At 57.8% G+C, this 18,855-nt stretch overlaps 1 protein-coding gene across 10 annotated transcripts in view; it reads left to right on the top strand.

Moving 5' to 3' along the window:
• The window catches only part of DIDO1 (death inducer-obliterator 1), a 48,058-nt gene that overhangs the window by 15,213 nt on the left and 13,990 nt on the right, over window positions 1–18,855 (top strand). For 6 of the 10 annotated variants that reach the window (XM_045070542.1, XM_045070541.1, XM_045070543.1 and 3 more), the window contains exons 2-13: window positions 491–657; window positions 1,172–1,282; window positions 2,049–2,877; window positions 3,531–3,852; window positions 5,710–5,922; window positions 6,846–7,056; window positions 15,615–16,071; window positions 16,193–16,352; window positions 17,192–17,308; window positions 17,440–17,544; window positions 17,758–17,893; window positions 18,280–18,805. In XM_045070542.1, the coding sequence (XP_044926477.1) occupies window positions 2,051–2,877; window positions 3,531–3,852; window positions 5,710–5,922; window positions 6,846–7,056; window positions 15,615–16,071; window positions 16,193–16,352; window positions 17,192–17,308; window positions 17,440–17,544; window positions 17,758–17,893; window positions 18,280–18,805 (3,074 nt within the window). In that variant the 5' untranslated portion in view covers window positions 491–657; window positions 1,172–1,282; window positions 2,049–2,050. The other 4 variants (XM_045070544.1, XM_013060152.1, XM_013060151.2 and 1 more) reach the window with 4 other exon arrangements.

The raw sequence follows: 18,855 nt of genomic DNA, 5'->3' as shown, positions 1-18,855 counted from the left end.
TCTTGGGCTTTTAACTAAATGATGGCGCATCTCCAGTGGTACGGGTTTGTGAGGACTGCTCTCCGCGGATGATTTTTTTGTTCAGCCTTTTCGTGTTTCTGCGTTTGGCTTTATCAAGCTGAGCCCACCTCAAACGTAGGATCATACTTGGAAAGCCGCTGATAATCCGCGCCTGGTTTTGAAGCCGCCGTGCTGCTGGGGCAGCTCCCCGCCCCCCCCAGGACCGACCAGCGCCTGGCGCCCCTCCGTGACCGGCCTAGCCACGTTCCGTCCCAGTGCAGTTGCGTGTCTTCTTCTGCACAAGTCCTTAAAGAAGAGGACTGTGTTCTTGCCTTTCCTGTTTCTTTTTCTCCCCCACCCCAACTCCCTGAGTGGGTCACAGTTGATGACATATGTTCAGATAATAGATTACTTGTGAAGTTTGGTGCTTTTTTTTTTTTTAATGTTACGGTTACTTGAATCTATAAATAATTTTCTTATTTTCTTTCAGGCACGTTCTCTGTGGGAACAGTCTTGAGATGATCTTTACTGTTCCCTGTGGCCAGTGACGGACAGCAGCAGTGTCGGAGGCCGGGCTGTGCCTGTGGAGCAGGCGATCCTGTCCGACAGGTGCTCAGACCTTTGGAGAAGGCGTCGGAGCATCTGGGGCCGGGGCAGGTAACACCGCCCTGGTGGCAGCATCAGTGACACAGTTTTCTCTTAATGGGGTTGAAGTCGTGTGTCCTGTTTCTGAAGTGCCATTTTACGTGAAGAAACAAGCGGTCTGACGTTCATACGTGGTATGACATAGCATGTTTAGCCCCGAGGTGGAGGCGAATGTTCAGCCACGTGCTGAGAATTTTTACTCGGCGCACTCCCGTTTTTCCACTGGCTTTTTGTGGGTGCAAGTACTTGACGTTTTAGGCTCTCCTCGGTGACAGGTGTGTTTGTTGAGGAGAGTTTTTCCCACGCAGAATCTCAGGACCAGAAAAGTGGTGTGGTCCTTGCTGGCACGTGTGCTGGTGTCACAGCCACCCCCGGCAGCTTCCGAGCGGCCTGGGAGCCACTCAGTGCGGCTGGACTCAGAGTGGACGGTGGGTAGAGCCAGCAGGAAACGGGAAGTAAAAGAAAGAACAAAAAACAAATCTGGTTGCGTGTGGTTTTGACTTCTGTGTATTTTGTGTTTTTGAAGGTTTTCATCCCAGCACAGTCCTTCCCTGTGACGGAATGCGGCGTAAAGGCTGAGTCCGCCTTAGCGTGTGGTGCGCGTGAAGCCTGGCTAGCCTAGAAAGGAGTTTTCAAGGTATATACGGTCTTTTTCAGGGTTCCTCAAGAATGCAGTGCTTTAGTAGTCTGTCAGCGAGCAAGGATATTTGCACGGAAAGCTCGTCTCCGTGTCATTTTCTAAAGTGGCCAAGTTACTGTTGCTGCGCGACAGCCAACCCGGAGTCAGGGCTTGGGAGTCTGGTCAGGCCTTCGCCTCTTGACCCTTACCTCCACCGGGGTGGGCGGGGGGTGCGGTGGGCACTGGCACTCGGGCCGCAGCAGGCCTGGGGTGCCCTTCTCTCTAGCAGGGTGGTTGGACCACTTACACAGCAGCTCAGGCCACATAGCCCGGGACGGAAGCGGCCAGTCCTCTCGCGCACTGGGCCTCAAGCCTGCCTGGCTCTCCATCCTCTGTGCCAGGGTGTTGGGGGGGGGGGGCGGGTGCGAGGCGCCTCCCAGCACTGCAGCCCTGCTCCGCCCGCGCCCTCATAGCGCCCAGCTGAGTGCCGGGGGGACGGGCTTGAGTCGCTGGCTGCGGTTGTGTACCGAGCGCTAGATGCGTGACTGTTGACTTCTGTCCGGGGTCCCCCCGGATCTTCTCTGACGCTACCTCTCAGGAAACCCTGATCGAGAGGACTCATTTGAATCAACACCTTCGCTTTGTGTCGGCAGAAGGTGGTGGTTTGATGCGCAGCCGCGCTCCCTCCACGTGAATCTGGAGCCTTTGTGTTCGTGGCTCCAGGGCTTGCTCTTGCCAAGAAATGTTGCCCCGTTAACGTGGCTCGGTTCCCTTTCACCGCTAGGTATGGATGAGAAGGGGGATCCGAGCAATGAGGAGGTGCCCAAGGCCATCAAACCCACCAGCAAAGAGTTCAGGAAAACATGGGGCTTTCGAAGGACCACCATTGCCAAGCGCGAGGGCGCTGGGGATGCCGACTTAGACGCCCCGGAGCCTCAGCCCCAGCAGCAGCAGAGCCTCTCCTTGCGACGGAGCGGGAGGCAGCCGAAGCGCACGGAGCGGGTGGAAGAGTTTCTCACGACGGTCCGGCGAAGGGGAAGGAAGAATGCGCCCGTCTCCCTCGAGGATTCCGGTGAAGCCGCGTCTTGTGCCGTCACAGATGTGGAGACGGCGTCGGAAGGGAGCGTGGAGAGCACCTCTGAGGGGAAGGGCGGGCCCCCGTCGGGCTCTGTGGGTGATAAGGAGCGCCCGGCCGCCTCCGTGAAGGCCAAAGGAGGTGAGGACGAGGACGACACCTCTGACAGCGACAGTGACGGGCTGACTTTGAAAGAACTTCAGAACCGCCTGCGAAGACAGCGGGAGCAAGAAGCGGCCGATAGGCCCCCCAAGAGCCGCCTGAGGAAGAAGCGCCGGGAGCAGGATCCCACACGGACCGTGGACGTGGGGGCGGGCAGCGCCGCGGACAGCGTGCTGCCCCACCAGCAAGAGCCCGAGGCTGAGCAGGGCGCGGCGGCCCAGGCTGAGCGGGACGGCGGAGACAGGGAGCCGGAGGGGAAGGCCGCTCGGGGACTCGAAGGCAGAGACCCCAGGGATGTGGGCAGGCAGAAGCCCGAGTGTGAGGCCTATGAGCCCAATGCTCTGTACTGCATCTGTCGTCAGCCACACAACAACAGGTAGGCCACACTACGGGGGTGCGCTGGCGGCCCCAGCGTCCAGAGAGATCCAGGGCGTGAAAACAGCAGGGGAGGGTTCTGTGCATTTTGAGGGGACACCTTCCAGAGCTGGGCTGCATGAGTGACTCACTCAGTTGGGAAGGATGAAGGAGGCATTGGCGGGGGGGTGGGGCACAGAAGGGGAGGGACTTTCTGTAGCCACACAAGGCCCCCCACTGCCGCCGTGGGGTGGGGGGAGGACGCATGAGGCCGTATGGACTCCAGCGCTCCTGTCGTAGATGGGTTGGACACACCGCCCTAGACCGTCCTGGGGGGCACGTGTGAGCAGGCTGTGGTCGGCTGCAGCTTCAGCACCCAGAGCCCGTCTGCGTGCTGGACCGTGTCAGGGAGCCACCGCCTGCTATGTTCAGTGGGACAGAGCGACGTGCTGGTCCGTGGGGATGAGGGCCAGGTCTCCGGGCGGCAGTGCCGTGAAGCCTGCAGCTCTCGCTCAGAAGGCTTCCGTCAGGAAAAAGTCAAGGGAAGGGCATATGAATCGTTCTTTGTGTTTTGCTTTTTTTCATTACGTGTTAAAACCTGAATTCGGTCTTTTAATAAGTCTGAAACCGTTTATCGAGCTTCGCGTTCCTGATGCCAGTGTTTTACAATTTGAGGTTCATGATTTGCTGCGACCGGTGTGAAGAATGGTTTCATGGCGACTGTGTGGGCATCTCCGAGGCCCGGGGACGGCTCCTCGAAAGGAATGGCGAAGACTACATCTGCCCCAACTGCACCATCCTGCAGGTGCAGGACGAGACGAACTCGGAGAGCGCGGAGCAGCAGGAGGCCAAGTGCACGCCCGCGGACGGGGACGGCACGGACTGCACGAGCATGGGGACGGTGGAGCAGAAATCCGGCGAAGACCAGGGGATAAAGGGTAGAATTGAGAAAGCTGCGAACCCAAGTGGCAAGAAAAAGCTCAAGATATTCCAGCCTGTAAGTACTTGTCCGCGAGGCCAGTGATAGATGGGGACGAGGTAGACCTCGGGGCCCTGGCGGCAGAAACGCCAGGACTCCCGACAGTTGGTCTTTCTTTCGGAGCAGGTCGGGTTTTCCCTTCCAGACGGCGTTGTGTCTGCCGCGGGCTGGGCTCCGGAAGCAGCAGTCTCCCCTGCACGTGGCTTCGTGGGCCACCTGCGCTCTGTGCTCCCGCAGGACAGCTCAATGGGCCTTTCTTTAAGTCTTAATCGGCCTCCTGTACTCTTCGTATCGAGTTAATGTTTTCCTTAAACAGACTCATTTTTTAAAGTTAGTTTTTCCTTGAATATGTTTTTTGGAATGTCAATTCAGGTACACACACAACAGAATTATTATGAGTTCCTGAAGTAAATGTGCATCTGTTTGACCTGACCCCATTGTCCTCAGAGAGCTGGTGGTCTTGCACCTGTCTTGCTGTGAGACACTGAGAGCAGTGCTGGTGACCTGAGCCTCCTGGGGCGGCGGGGGTTGGGGGGCACACCACTTGATCCTTGGCATCCAAGGCACCTCCCTCAGCTGCCACTGGCGTCCCCTCTGGAACACTCAGGCACTCGCTAGTAGGGCTGTGGCTTTTCCGTGTCACCAGCTTCTGATGTCGAGGAGCACAGTCACGGGCTCACAAGAGCACATTCCCCCAAGTCCTCGGAGGCCCCACACAGCCTTGAATCGGAGGCCTGTGCTCGGCCTTGGGCGTGCAGAAGCTTTGAGAGCTGTGAGACCCTCGAGGCGGAAGTGCTGTGAGGTCTGGACCATTTAAGCAGTAGCGTGAAGATGTCCAGACACCCCGAGTGGGGATATGATGGTTATTCTTACCTTGTTTGGTCATTAAGAAAAATTCGTGGAAATGGAACAGTGGGAAAAGTCACCCCAATATCGTGTCTTTGTTTTTGATGTTTGAGGCTGCATTCGCTTAGATTTATTCTTGGTCAGACTTGGATTCTGTGGAAGAAAAACCGTGTCAGAACACCAAGGTGCAGACACTAGATTCAGCTCAAGTACGTTGAGGGCTGGGTTCGGTCTCGCTAGAGCCTCCGCGCTGCGCGACCAGGGAGCCAGCCTTAGCGGCCTTCCGCAGTGTACACTTACTAGCTTCCACGGGACAGAAGCCTGGGCCTGGCCTAGCCGGTCTCTGCCCAGGGTCTCCAGGGAGGGCACCCCCGTGCCAGTGGAGGCTGAGGTTTTCTCACAGGCTTGGTGGGGCAAGGATCCACCCCTGCAAGGTTCCAGTGATTTTGTGTGTGTGAGTGCCCTGCGCCCTGTGCGGGACTCAGCAGTGCTCAGTCGCCCGTCGTCTGCCTGAGACTCCCGCTGAAGGGGTGTTCCTGGGTTTGGTCCGGTAGCTTCACCCTCAGAGCCTTGCTACGAGGGCCTCCCCCACAGCCCTCTGCTCCTTCCAAACCAGTGGTGGAGTCTTCTCTCTGCTGCAGGGTCCAGTCCCTCCTCGGACATGTTATGTTGATGAAACAGACCCTTTCCTTCGCTGAGAACCCTCTCATTAGCGTCCTCAGTTGCACCCGCAGAGCTCCCCGTCGGCCCTGCAACGGGTCCGAGCTCTGGGGGTAAAACCCCGTGGTGTCCAAAAGTCCCAGGAGCCTGCGGGCCAGGGCAGAGCCCAGGGGCCGCCTCCCAGCCCTACAGCTACCTTGAGGGCCCTGCAGCGGGGCAGAGTGGGGCAGGTGCTCTGAAGAAGCAGGGACACGTTCTTAACCGGCATGGAAGGTGCCACTAGTGTGTCCGTTAGAAATAGCCCCGAGGCATGACCAGGAAGTTGGGGAGCGCAGATGCCTGCTGGAGCCCACGCCTTCTGTCCCGTAGGTAGCCGAGGCGCCTGGGGCCGCGAAATGTATCGGGCCCGGGTGCTCCAGCGCTGCGCAGCCGGACTCGGTTTACTGCAGCAGCGACTGCATTCTCAAGCACGCCGCGGCGACGATGAAGTTCCTCAGTTCAGGTAAAGAACAAAAGCCAAAGCCTAAAGAAAAGACCAAGACGAAGCCAGAGAAGCTCATTCTCCCAAAATGTAGTGTCCAGGTAAGCTGTTCCAGTCCAGCCTTTGGAGTTGTCGGGGTGGGACGTGTCCGCGCGCCGCGGGCAGCCATGGCGGGTCGGCTTGCGGCGGGCGGGGCACAGCAGGTACGCACCGAGCGCCGCTGGCGCCCCCGCACTCCGCCTCCAGCCTCGCACACTTGCCCTGTCGTTACTCGGGTGTTGTCTCCCTGCGCCCGTGGTGGGCGTCATCGGCACAGACCGCAGTGAGGCAGTGCGGGACCCCAGCCCTCCATCCGGGAGCCGGCACTTTTCGGGGTCCCGGGGGGTTTGCCAGGGCCTGTGTGGCACTGAGATTCGCAGACGGCCCAGGGCGAGGAGTGGGTCTTGGGGAGCCAGACTGTGTGCCTCGCCTTGAGTCCTGACTTGCGGATCTGTCTCTCATGCCGTCTGTGACTCAGGCATAGTCACAGCTGCTTCGGGAGTCGCCCAGAGTTCTAGCCCAGGTCCGGGGGCCGCATTGCAGTCCTGTTAACACCGGTGATGAGTGAGGCCTAAGTAGTGCCGTCTGGGGAGCCCAGCCCACTGTTTGAGTGCTTGCTTGGCCTGTAGATGGTGTGGTGTGTGTGGCTGCCGGTTCTGAGTCCCTGGACGCCAGAGCAGGTTGCTGTGCGGTGTGCCGAGTGCCTGGCACAGGAGGCGGGACATTGCCGGCCTCCAGTCTCCCAGAGTGTCCCCAAGCCTTGCCTGGCACCCAGGTCCTTGTTCGTGACCATCCCTCCACGTCGCTTGGACGTGCAAGGGTAGCCCAGCCCTGCTGCTGAGCAGATGCAGAGCCCAAGGTCAGGGTGGTGAGGGGCCTCATGTGACCCTGACCGTAGAGCATATCATGACCTTCGTTGTGGAGCGCGAGGAGCGGAGGCTCTGTTCTGACCTCCTTAATGATCGGGGTTTTGCCGGTTATCCAGGCAGGCATTCGAGTCTCTGCTGTGCACAAGAGACCGGCTCCAGACAAGAAAGAGAACACCGTGAAGAAGGCGCTGGTGGCCCCGTCGAGGAGTGAGGTCCTCGTGAAGGAAGCAGCCAGTGAAGGCACGCCGTCCTGGGCGAGTGACCACAATTACAATGCAGTAAAGCCGGAACAGACTGCTGCTCTCTGGCCGCCACTGTTGTATAAATGTATGTATCACTTAGGGGTAGCACCTGGACCCTTCCTGGTCTTTCTGGACAGCTGTCACTCAGGCCTGTCCAGGACCAGGAGCTTTAGCCGTGTTTAATGCTGCACCTGCAAACATGGAAGCAGGTGCCCGAGCCCCAGGTGCTCCGAGCCCCGTGCACCCCCTCAGTCTGTCGGCCCTCCCTATGAGTACAAACCTCACAAAGATGTACAAACCTCGTGGCTAAACGTCTCACCCGGCAACCAATGTCTTTAATCTCTTTCACTTTCACTGTCAGGCTCTGGTAAGTATTGGTGTGGTCTTCGGCGCGGTCACGCTGGGTCAACGCGCTCCCGGCATCCAGACCCTTGCCGGCTCGTCACAGCCCCACTGGCTTAGGAGTCTGTCCCACTCATCTAGTCTCCGCGCACGGCTGCCTCTTGCGGGGATCCAGTCTGCAGATAGGGAGCACCTGACACTCAAGTGCGGTCTCCAGGAGTTACATTATTTTTGATCCAACAGGAATTTGTGTGTGTGCAACTCACTAAACACACACACACACACACACACACACACACACACTCACGTATGTATGTACGTTCAAGTTTTGAAGGCTGTTTGCTGCTACATGTGCTCCAAGGTAAGTGAGTGTGACGTGCTGGCCCTTGGAGCTGTGCCCCCCTGAGGGAGCCCGCAGTAACCGGGACCTGACTGTCCCGGAGGCTTGCGCTGACAGGTCAGAGCCTCCTCGCCTCCAGACGGGTCCCAAAGCTGCGTAGGACCCTGCTCGAGATCGTGCAGTTGGCCCCTCTCCATTCTGTTTTCAGCCAAGCACCCAAACTTAAATTTTGAAAATTTAAACTGGTCCATAGGACCCATCTATTACTAAGATTATTTTCACTCGGTTTTAATTTATGTCGTCTTACGTTTTGTGCCTTTTAGAAAAGTACCAAAAGGCACATAGCTTTAAGTTCAAGACCATGGGCGTGAGCCACACTGTCCCACGGCCGGCACTCCCGCAGGGCCACGCTAGAGCCGACGGGGTTGGGGAGCTGTGAGAGTGACCCCAGACCTGCGGGGGTGGGTGGGTTGGGGGGAGTCGGAGGGAGCTGTTCCATTACAGGGTGAGCTGGGTACTGGATTAACAAGAGTCCCTGACACACCGCAGGCGGTTGGAGCTACCCATGCTAACCGCACATCTCAGACCTTCAGCAGAGCACCCTGACGAGTCCCGCATGCACCTCAGTCAGCACCGCGGACCAGCGAGCACCGGGAGCACTCGCTTTGGAGTCTCGTGCGTCAGTGCTCGGAGTCGGTCACAGGCACATAACAGAACGAAACAGCGGTGGGGGCTTGGGAACCGCGGAAGCCCTGGGTGGCGGGCTTCAGTACGGCTCCGTCTCTACCAGCCAGGCCCGGAAAGCTGCTGCGAGGCTCCCGGTGTGCACGGGGAGGGGGAAACGGGATGGCTCCTGTCTTTGAGGGGAGCAGAGGCCAGGAGGAGGCCCGCTTCTCGGCCCCTGCCTCCTGCCTGCCCTTCCTGCTGCTCCGCCCCTCGCCGAAGCGCCAGCTGCTTCAGTAGACAAAGCTGGGCCCGGGGAGCGCCGGCCCTTTCAGCACACTCACATCTCACAGTTCAAGTCGGCGGATACCCAAGGTGGATAGCACGCATAAGGGACATATCTTTTAGCTAGTTGCTTCTGATCCTTTTCTGTTACCCCAGAATTGTCACCTTCCAGTCATGGGTAAAATACGCAACTTCAGCCTCGGTGAGTAGCGGTCGTGTCTCCGCCTCTCCCCCAGACCATCCCCTCACAGTTGCGGGGCATCAGGCAGCGTGCACACACACAGCAGAACCCTGTGTCCCCACAAGGACCCCCCAGCTGCCTTTCTAGCTGGCTGCAGAGCATGTTCTGGGTTGGGGTGGCTAGATTTGGGGTACAGCTGGCACTGGACCTTTGTTAGAAGGAAGTATTCCTACATTGACCTGGGTACATGTTAAGTCTGTGGTTATGTCCCCCATTCCACAGGGCCCACGGGAGGTCCCCTAGACATCCCCTCACCCCCCAGGCCACTGCTGCTGACCTTGGGTTGTGGGGAGTGACAGCTGTCCGTGAACAGGGTGTGAGGAGGCCTCCCATGGAACAGACGGGGACTGGGAAGCTCACTCTTCCTCTCCCACGAGAGGACCCGCAGATGCTCTGTGTCCCCGGTGACGCGGTTCACGGTCACCGCTCTCGCTGGTCTCTGCGTGGCTGCTCCCATGTAGCACCCACTGCCGCTTGATTGACCGCTTCCCTCAGCCACCACATGTCTGTTTCGTGACCTTATTTTTTTCTGCTCTTTTTCAATGTTGGGTCAACTTCTGTTGTCAAGGCATGAAGAGAAAAAGGCTAACAATTTTTTTCTGAAATGTCCCTGACGTGTTAGCATTTGGAAGTGGAGTTCTGATGCGTGTAGGCACAATTCCTGGTATCTGGGATCCCCTACGTGGCTCATTAGGGGACTTAAAACACTGGGATTCTGAACAGATCTTGACTGGAAAGTGAGATTTCTACAGTTTTGTCTAGCTTTGAGAGAAAGCAAAACCTTAACAGCCGGGACTCCCAGACTCCCGAGATCTGGTAAAGCAGTCTGCCACAGATAGAAGCATTTCCCCTGTAAGTTTCGGGGGCACGCCGCTCAGACGAGGAGAAGGGGGCTTGCCACGGGGACGAGGAGCGGCTGCAGAGGCGCGCTCCCGAAGCTCTGAGTGGAAACGTTTCCTAATAAAGACGCAGGGGGCGCTGGGACCTGGGAGTGCCTCGTAGAAGCGTACATCCTTACCTGTGAGCGGTTAGGGTTGTATCAGTTACGTGAGCCGTTTTCAACCTATTCCAGAATCGTCCTTGGCAATAAAATATGGTCGGGGACGAACAGACCTGGTACACCTGAACCAAGGTCATCATCCGCCCCCCCAGTTAGAGAGAAATCCAGAACTCTACTGAGAAAGGTGCAGCTCGACCACCCTTCCTACTGGGTGTACACCTGGGATTTCCTCAGCGCTCAGTGATGTTGAGGTATTTCGGACTCCCCACGTCTTGTGAGCTCAGAACCAAAACCCAACAAACTGGGTAACTTTAGACAATCAGGTCAGGGAAAGGTTTCCCACATACATGGACTTGAACACTGGAGATGAAACTGCCAGGAGCGCCCAGTGCTGTGTCCGTAGTTGTGCAGCAGCCGCTGGAAGTTTCCAGGTTTGGCTCCTTCCACCTGCCCTCCAGTGAACTTCACGTGGCCTTGGGGAGCTGTGGCTCTACTGTGATGTCTAAAGACACTATAGGGAAGTCCCTTTGGTGGCATGTGTGTCGATGCCCCCGTAACCCCTCCAGTGCGGCACACAAGTTTTACGGGGCACTTGCATTAAGCTGTAGCGTTCTTGAAGTGAAGTCGCGTTCCCTTGCACATAGCTCTATTATTTGCTTCTGCAAACCAAAGAAGTTTTCCTGAAATGAAGGCTGGGTCCTCTTCTAGTGCCAAGAACCTGGAGAAATTCAGCCAGAAGCACGCAAAGGTAACTGCTGCAGGGCCCCGATTCTGGTCTGCACAGGGCCAGCAGCCTTGGGGTTTTCTGTGGAATGGGACCCTTTGGGACAAGGGGCGGGTGGAAGGGTCAGTGAGCTCTTCTAACAAGCCCTCAGCCCCCTAGGTACGTGTTGGATGAACTAGTAGGCAGTTTGGTTCAGTGGTAACTGGTTAAAATTTCACCTTAAAAATATGGTCATGCCTGTCAGCCAGCCGGAGAGCTGTTGGGAAAGCAGCAGCTCCACGCCCGAGTCAGTCTCGGGCCCCACATCCACTTCCGCTCTGACAGCGGGCTGCTCACCGGATCCCAGTCATGTAGTCGAGAAGAGGGAAGGACCACCTGTTTCCCCCCATGGCCTCGGTCCCATTGTGTCAGCGTGGTTCGTGGGGAAGGACAGTTTGACTGGTTCTTCTGTAGGTTATCCCTCCAGCCTGGCTCGGGCTCCGGGCTCGTTTTCAGAACGCACGGAGTGGAGCTGTTGTACAGTGAGGAAGGGGTCTCGCTTCCAGGTCTAGACTTGGGTTTTTTTTGTTTTACAAGTGGAGAGTTCTGTTCCTCTCTCCACTAAGGTGCAAGTCACTCATACACTGAACATCAGGAAGAAAAAAGCCTCAAAAAGCTTTTGTGGAGCCCAAGCCAAGACCGTGTGCCTGGGGGTCTGCATAACGATGAGGCCTGGTCTGAAGAGTGTCAGGGCACAGCTTGGGCATTCTAGTGTGTTAATTGGGGGATTATACATGGTTTTTGATGCAGAAGCAAATTGGTACTTGATTTTGCTGCCAGGAAAAAACTCACTTTAAAAATTTTAAGCAAAAGCACAAAAAGGATGGTTTTCTCTTACTGCTGTTGATTTGACTTTAACACCAGGAGAACTCTTGCCGGTCAGAATTGAAGTGGGAAACTTCGTTGTGCACGTGTCACCCTGAACTGAGCGTAGAGCTGCTGTCCCAGCCAGCAGAAAGCACAGCCCAGTGCACTGGGGACCCAGCGGGAATGACGGGGGCACATGGAGGTGGCTGGCGGTGGGAAGCAGGGGCTGAATTTCGGAGCCAGTGGGGAGGGAATACATGGCGTCTCAGTTGGGGTCTTTGGGGCCTCACCTGCCCCGTGGAACGCAGCCATACTTGAATCCTTGTCACACCAGAAGCTCACTCTAATTTTTCTGGCTTCTACAGCCAGTTACTCAGCAGTGAGCCCACCTGAGACCAGGGGGACTCTAATCTGGGGATTTTTAGGGTAGACTAGTAATAGTTGGGGCAGGACCAGAGCGCAAACGGTTTAAAGCAACTTGCCGCTACCCTGAGGGTTTCCCACCGGCCCCTGTGAAGGGTCGTCCCTAGAGGTGGGTGTCTGGGGCTGCAGGGCTGTGCCAGCCGGAGCCTCACCTGGGCAGCTGCGATGGCCTCTGGTGGAGACCTGTGTTCCCGGCTCCGCGGAGGCCCACCAGTGCCACCCAGTGGCCAGCGATGCCGCCGCGTCACTGCCGCCTGGCACTGGGACAGGGCCCCAGTCTTGGGCTCGTTGGGAAGTTGGCTGGTTAGAGTGTCTGCAGGCAAACCCGCTGTGCTCAGCTAGGCTGCACCCAGAAGAGACAAGTGGCCAGAACCAGCACAGTCTGCTCCATCGGGGGCAATGCCCGACCCATAGGGGCAGGTAGCTGCTGAGGTCCTGCCTGTCCCAGTGCTGTGGCAAACTGCCCTTCCCCACAAGCAGGCCCAGAGTGTGGGGCTCCTGGAAGCTCTGCTGCCAGGGTGACCAGCTTGGACACTCCCTGCGGGCTGCCTTCCACACACACAGCAGCTTCCGGGGGGATTCGGGCCCCTCCTCTCTGCTGACCCAAGAGTCCCACACCGCTTGGGCGCATCAACTGTCCCCTGGAGACACTCTTGTCTGCTTTTTTTAGACAAGACTTTTCTAGTTGGTTACACGATTATTCCTTGTCCTATAAATTAATATGTGGTCTAATACGTTAAGTGAATTAAGGTGAAGAATTTTGCGAACTCGATTTCAGCTCTGTGCAAAGATACTAGTGTGTCCTCGCTGTGCGGACACTGCAGCGCCGTCCGGGGCCGGTCACTGGCCATAGCCAGTGCAATGCCGGCTCGCAAGGGGACCGAGTGCAGCTGCGTCCATGGCACTTGCCGGATTGGGCTTTCGGCACGTTTGAAATGTTTCCGGGTAGGAGAGGTCACGTCCAGCTTGCTGGCGGAGCCCCTCAGGGTCAGGATGTTGCACTAATAATTTGCTTACTTGCCTAATTGTACCTGTTGATACACTTCCCAGAGCACAGGTAGGGGATAGCAGAAGTTGGCTGTGACGAGTAACAGCTAGTCTGTAAAACAGCGACGTGATGGCTAAGGAGAGCCGTCATGTGCTTTGAAAGATTGGGCTTATTTACCGTTGAACCGTTTGTGGACAAGAGGTCACTTTAATCTCATATGGGGACTGTCCCAAAAGTAGTCTTGAGCTGGCTTTTTGCAGAGTATGTAGGGAAATGCTGGTTAGACCACTGGCAGTTCTGGCCAGGACACCTTGCAGTATGTTTTTAAAAGTTAACTTTTCCGGCTGAAGCACCGTAAGCTGTCATGGACGCAGGTGTTCTGGATGTGACCACCTCTGCTGGGGTTTCTGGACGTGCCCTAGGCCGGCTTTTGAAGTGTGCTCTTAAAGCACCCTTGGCAGAGATGGGCTTTGGGAAGGGCGGGAACCGAACGGTTCTGGGCCTTGCTTTTCCCAGTGGCTGCGCCTTCGTTCACAGCTGCTGGCAGGCGGCTGCCTCCCTCTGCTCGAGGTCTGTGTGCTGTGGGCCTTGCCACCTGGGCCCCTTGTCCGGGCTGTGCCACCCTTCCCTTCCCCTGGCTTCCAGCAAGAAAAGGGATCTCCATCCATTTGATTTAACCCCCAAACCAGCAGTCCCCTGGGCAAAGTGACCTTGTAGTCAATCTGAGCTGGTGAAAGTTGGCTTCTAGGTGTTGGGTACAGTACTGTCCACAGCCTATACACTGGGTGTGATGAGGTGCTCCAGGGGAAACCTGCTGACCGCCGTCCCTGCCGAGTGCCTGTTGTCTGTTTTGTGAGACGATTCTTGGTCTGTTGTGTGCTTTCTTGCAAGCTCCCGTCCCCAGGGGCACGAGGCCTTTAGAGGTGTGGCCACTGAAGACCGTGGGCATGCGTGGTGGCGAGCAGTGTGATGTGGCGGTGGGGGGCAGCGCAGACCTGCCAACCAGCCCCGGGTTCTGGCAGACAGGCTAGGCCACGCTGAGCAGTCAGGCATGAGGCCTGAAACTGAGGGCATTGTGAGCGGAAGGTGTAGGATTTAAAAGAAGTGACGCCTGGTAGCAGAGGACTTGGAACACTGCCCCAGGTGTGGATGGACCCTGTAGTGGTGCTGCTGTTGGCAATGGGCAAACGAGATGCTGTTTCTCCTGTAAAGTGGGGGAACTTGAGGTGCCGGGGCTCTTACTTCCCACTGCAGCACTGGCCTCGCCGGCTGCTCGGGGAAGGAGGACCTTGAGAGCAGGGGCTCTGGCCCTCTGCCAAGATGGCCAGGGTCCCATGGCAGCCTCAGGAGCGCCGTTTGTTGGGTCAGGCTTCTCTGTGAGTAGGACCCCCTCTTTTCCCTTGGATTGGATAACTTTCTCCCTTGTTCATTAGAACAGTGACTGGTGATTGAATGACTTTTTTCCCGGGGTAAAACCGAGGCTGGAATGTGGGACGAAGCCCCTGGTTTGGTGCCAGGAGGCCCCCTGCTGCGCATGAAGTTCAGGAGGAGCCTGTGCCTGGGGGCGGGGAGTGGTTTGTCCCTGGGTCCCTTTGGGGACTTGACTGCTGCCCTAGAGCGCATCCCCATGTGGCTTCCTGGCCTGCTTGCTGGACCCACTTCTCTGGCCATTCGGCTCCTCCAGATCCGTCCCTCGGGTGTGCGGAGCAGCGGCCATATCTGTGGCCTTGCTGCCCGCCCTGTGGCCCTGGCTCCCTGACCCGCTGTGTCCCTGGAGGCCTGGCCGGCCCCAAGACCCAGCAGCCGCAGCACTGGCCCAGAACTGTGTTGGTGCTCACCGGGGACCTTGCTTGTGATGGTCTGGTACGGTGTGGGTGTGATCAGTCCTCCGTGTCTTCTCGCTCTCAGTGGAGAGAAAGTGCCAGCCGCGTAGGCTTTTGTGCGGCTTGAGGGGTTTGGCTTTGTAGCTTTCAACTGCAAGCTTGCTTAGACCAGAAGCACTAATTTACTGTCTTGCCCAAAATGAGGTCCGAGCAGAGGGCTTGGGGACGCCAGTCACACGGCCTTCTCTGTTTGCGTGTCAAGTGGCTGACCGTTCCCGTGCCGCAAACCCCCGTCCGCTTTCCCTCTCTATCCATGTCATTTCCACTTGACTTTGATGCGGAGTGGTAAGCACCTGCGTGCGGTCCCCCTCCCCAGGCCCCGAGAGTGGGCAGAGGGGCAGGTGGACGTGTGTTAAAGGGGAATGTGTCTGACCTGTCCTGAGATTTCCTAAATTCACGTTTACAAAAACTTGACACTTGAACTCTTTTTTTTTTTTTAAGATTTTATTTATTTATTTGACAGACAGAGATCACAAGCAGGCAGAGAGGCAGGCAGAGAGAGAGGGGGAAGCAGGCTCCCCACCGAGCAGAGAGCCCGATGCGGGGCTCGATCCCAGGTCAAAGGCAGAGGCTTAACCCACTGAGCCACCCAGGCACCCCGACACTTGAACTCTTAATGCAAGTGATCTTCTGCGTCTTTTTATTAACGCACAGTTTGCCTTTCAGCTTTTATGCTGTGTTCATGATTTAAATTAAGCCTGTGGTAACTAGGGTTTGTTGCTGAAGTGCAAGGTTTAACGTCCTAACACGCAACAAAGCATATTTTTCTGAAATCAGGTGCGGTCACGGTCATGCGTATCATTGGCAGCCCTTCCCTGGAGCACTCTTTCCTGGATTTAAGATTTCGTGGTCTGAGTTGGTCTCCCGTGGCAGCGTGGCCTCGCTAAGTGTGTGTGCGTCTCTTGCAGCCGCGAAGGAAGACAGGCGGGCAGAGGAGAGGACCGTGGCACCCAAGAGAGTGGCTCCTGCGGGCCCCTCGGCAGGCGGCAGACAACCTGCACCCCGAAATCTCCTTCCAAAGAAGTCTCCGCCCTTCGCAAACACAGCAGCAGCCAAAGTGGCCATCAAAAAGTCACCCTCGGGTTTCAAGGGCCCTGGACCCAAGCGGCCCTGGCTCTCAACCACGCCCTCCAGCGGCGCTCCCCCTGCCAAGCAGGCAGCCCTGGCACCTGGGGCTGCTGCTTCCAAAAAGCTCCCCAGCTCGGCCACGTTGGTGGGGGCCGTCAGGAAGCCGGGGACCGCTTCTGTGCCTTTGGCATCTCAAGCCCCAGGACGCCTGGGAACCTCGAACCCTGCCCTGTCGCAGCCAAATTCGCAAATCCGGCAAAATATCAGACGCTCCTTGAAGGAGATTTTATGGAAAAGGTGGGTGCTTCTCCTTGATTTCTCCCTGTTAGAGCAGCGCAGTGCGGTCACATCGTGACTGCCACACTTCGGGGACTGTGGGGGCACAGTGGCCCATGCGGGCTGTTCTTGTTCCTTCTAGAGTCAACGACAGTGACGACTTAATCATGACAGAAAGTGAAGTTGGGAAGATTGCCCTGCACATTGAGAAGGAGATGTTTAACCTGTTCCAGGTTACCGACAACCGTTACAAGAGCAGATACCGCAGCATCATGTTCAACCTCAAGGACCCCAAAAACCAGGTGTGTGCAAGCAGCCCAGCGCGGGGCCCGCCCGCCAGTGGGTTCTCCGGCCGCAGCTCGCAGTGTTCCCTGGACACGGCATCTGGAAGCTCTTGTCCTGCCACACGAGCCACAAGGCCGCCGCCATGCCTTTCCTGGGCTAGGGGTGCGGGTTCACACGTGCGCTCGGGCCATGCCTGGTCTCACCAGCCGCAGGAGTGTCTCGGGACTTGGGCTTCAGACCGCCTTTTCCATCTTAATGCCATCCCCTCAGCTGAGTGAGCCGGCCGGTCTGCTGCTCCTGAACGCACCCTGCGGTGCTCCCACGTGGGCAGGGGCTGTGCTCACATGGGGTGGGAGCCGAGTCTTCCTAGCAGCTGTGGGTGGGCAGTGCTCTCCTGCTGCGGTTGAAACGGGAGTTCCTGGGAAAGCATTAGCCACGTGCCCGGTGGGTTCCTCCTGCCGCCCGGGGCTCGCATCTTCAGGTCTCCCAACGGCCGCTCGACCTGCCCACGTGCTCAGGGGCAGAATCTGACTTCCCGGCCCCCACAGTAACCTTGCAGCAGAAGTGATTTCTTGCTGCCTTTATCCCTAACTACCTTTTTTGAGTGGGTTTTGTTCTTTGGGGTCTTTTTAGCAGGGTCGGTGGTGTGTGGTACACAAGTGCAACTGGCCAACTCGCGCTGGTGTTGTCTGGCCCCTGCGGGGCTCAGTCCTGCGCTTCAGGCCTCTGTCCTGCTGCTATCAGGCCTCCGGCAGAGGCTGCTTTTGCTGCTGTGTCTTTCTTGCGGGCTCTCTGGTGTTTTCAAAACTGACACCGAAATGTTTTGAACGAGTGAACGAGACGTGTTCATTTACAGGGGCTCTTCCATCGCGTTCTGCGGGAGGAGATCTCTTCGGCCAAACTGGTGAGAATGAAGCCGGAGGAGCTGGCGTCTAAGGAGCTTTCCACGTGGAGGGAGCGGCCGGCCAAGCCTGTGAGTGCTTGGGAGGGGCCCGGGGTGCTCGGTGCCAGGCCTCCCTGGGTCCCCAGGGCCTCGGTTGATGGGTGAGGCATGAGTGAGGCCTCCTGAGCGAGCTTTCAGGCTCCGTGTCCTCCTCATGTCAGGTGCTGGAGTCCAGAAATAAGCTGCCCAGCGAGAGTAAGAAGACCGCCGCGAAGCAGGAGTCTGTGCCCGACATGGAGGACTCTCCACCCGTGTCGGACTCGGATGTAAGCCTTGGGGACTCGGGATGGACCAAGAACGGAGTCAGAGTGACCTGCTCCCAGTGTGCTCAGGTCTCCCAGGTTACCGGGCAGGACCCTGAGCTCCTAACGAGCACCGTGTGCCGCGGCCCTCCCCTCGCTTTCGGGCCGTTTCTCTGCTGCTGCCCTGGAGACAGAGGGAAGCGTGACCTGCTCAGCTGTCCCCCTCTTCCCCTGCAGGAGCAGCAGGAGTCCGTGAGGGCCGTGCCGGACCAGAGCGCTGCTCCCCTGCTGGATGTCTTCAGCAGCATGCTGAAGGACACCACAGGCCAGCACCGGGCTCATCTGTTCGATCTCAACTGTAAGATCTGCACAGGTGCGTGCCGCCGGGCCTCGCCTCCTTTTGCTCCTGTCGGCGATCCTGACTGGCTCGTATTCCCGAAGTGTAGGGAGTTCGCCTCTGCGGTGTTGCTCTCAGGGGCGCCTGGGGGGCTCCGCCAGCGAGGCGTCTGTCTGCAGCTCGGGTCATGATCCGGGGACTCGCCGTCGTGCCCCGCGTCGGGCTCCCTGTGCAGCAGAGGGTCTGCTGCTCTCTGCCGCTGCGGCTCTCCCTTCTTGTGCTCGTCTCTCGCTCGTGCTCACGCTCTCGAGTGACACCTCACGATGTTGGGCTTTTTTATTCGCACAAGGAGTCATCTGCTCGGGGGCGGCTGTGCTGTTGAATGCGGGATCTCTCAGGAGGGTCTTCCTCACGTTCTCCAGGTCAGGTTCCCTCGTCGGAAGACGAGCCGGCTCCAAAGAAACAGAAGTTGTCAGCTTCCAAGAAGGAGGAGCCGAAGCCCCAGTACGAGCCTCCGCCCTCTGAGCCGGTCCTTGGCTCCGCTAATGAAGCGATGCCAGAAACTCTGCCCGAAAGTGCCTCTGAGCCAGACCTGGATGGCGCCGCTCACGCGCACTTGGAGAGGAAGTACTTCCCCGTGCCACCAGGAGACAGCCGCCCGGAGCCCTCCGCCCTGGAAGGTCCCTCCTGCCCGGCCACCTGTGGGGGCTCAGTGCTCACCACGGTCACGGTGTCTGGCCGAGACCCCAGGACTGCATCCAGCGGATCGTGTACAGTCACGGCCCCTGCGGCAGCCCGCCCCGATGGTGCCCACCCAGCAGAACCCCGACAAGACGTCCTGAAGCCTGCTGTGACCTCAGTTACGGTGCCCAAGTCCATACTAGCGAAGCCGTCCCCGTCCCCTGAGCCCAGATACCTCCTGCCGGTGCCACCGGCCCCACGTGTCAGGTGCGTCCCATACGCGGAGTGGGAGCAAGCTAGGAGTTTCATTTCCCGTG

This window comes from Mustela putorius, unplaced genomic scaffold, assembly GCF_011764305.1.
Source record: "Mustela putorius furo isolate JIRA1106 unplaced genomic scaffold, ASM1176430v1.1 tig00003972_pilon_pilon_pilon, whole genome shotgun sequence".
Lineage (NCBI taxonomy): Eukaryota > Metazoa > Chordata > Mammalia > Carnivora > Mustelidae > Mustela > Mustela putorius.
This window is presented reverse-complemented; position numbering and strand designations above follow the sequence as displayed.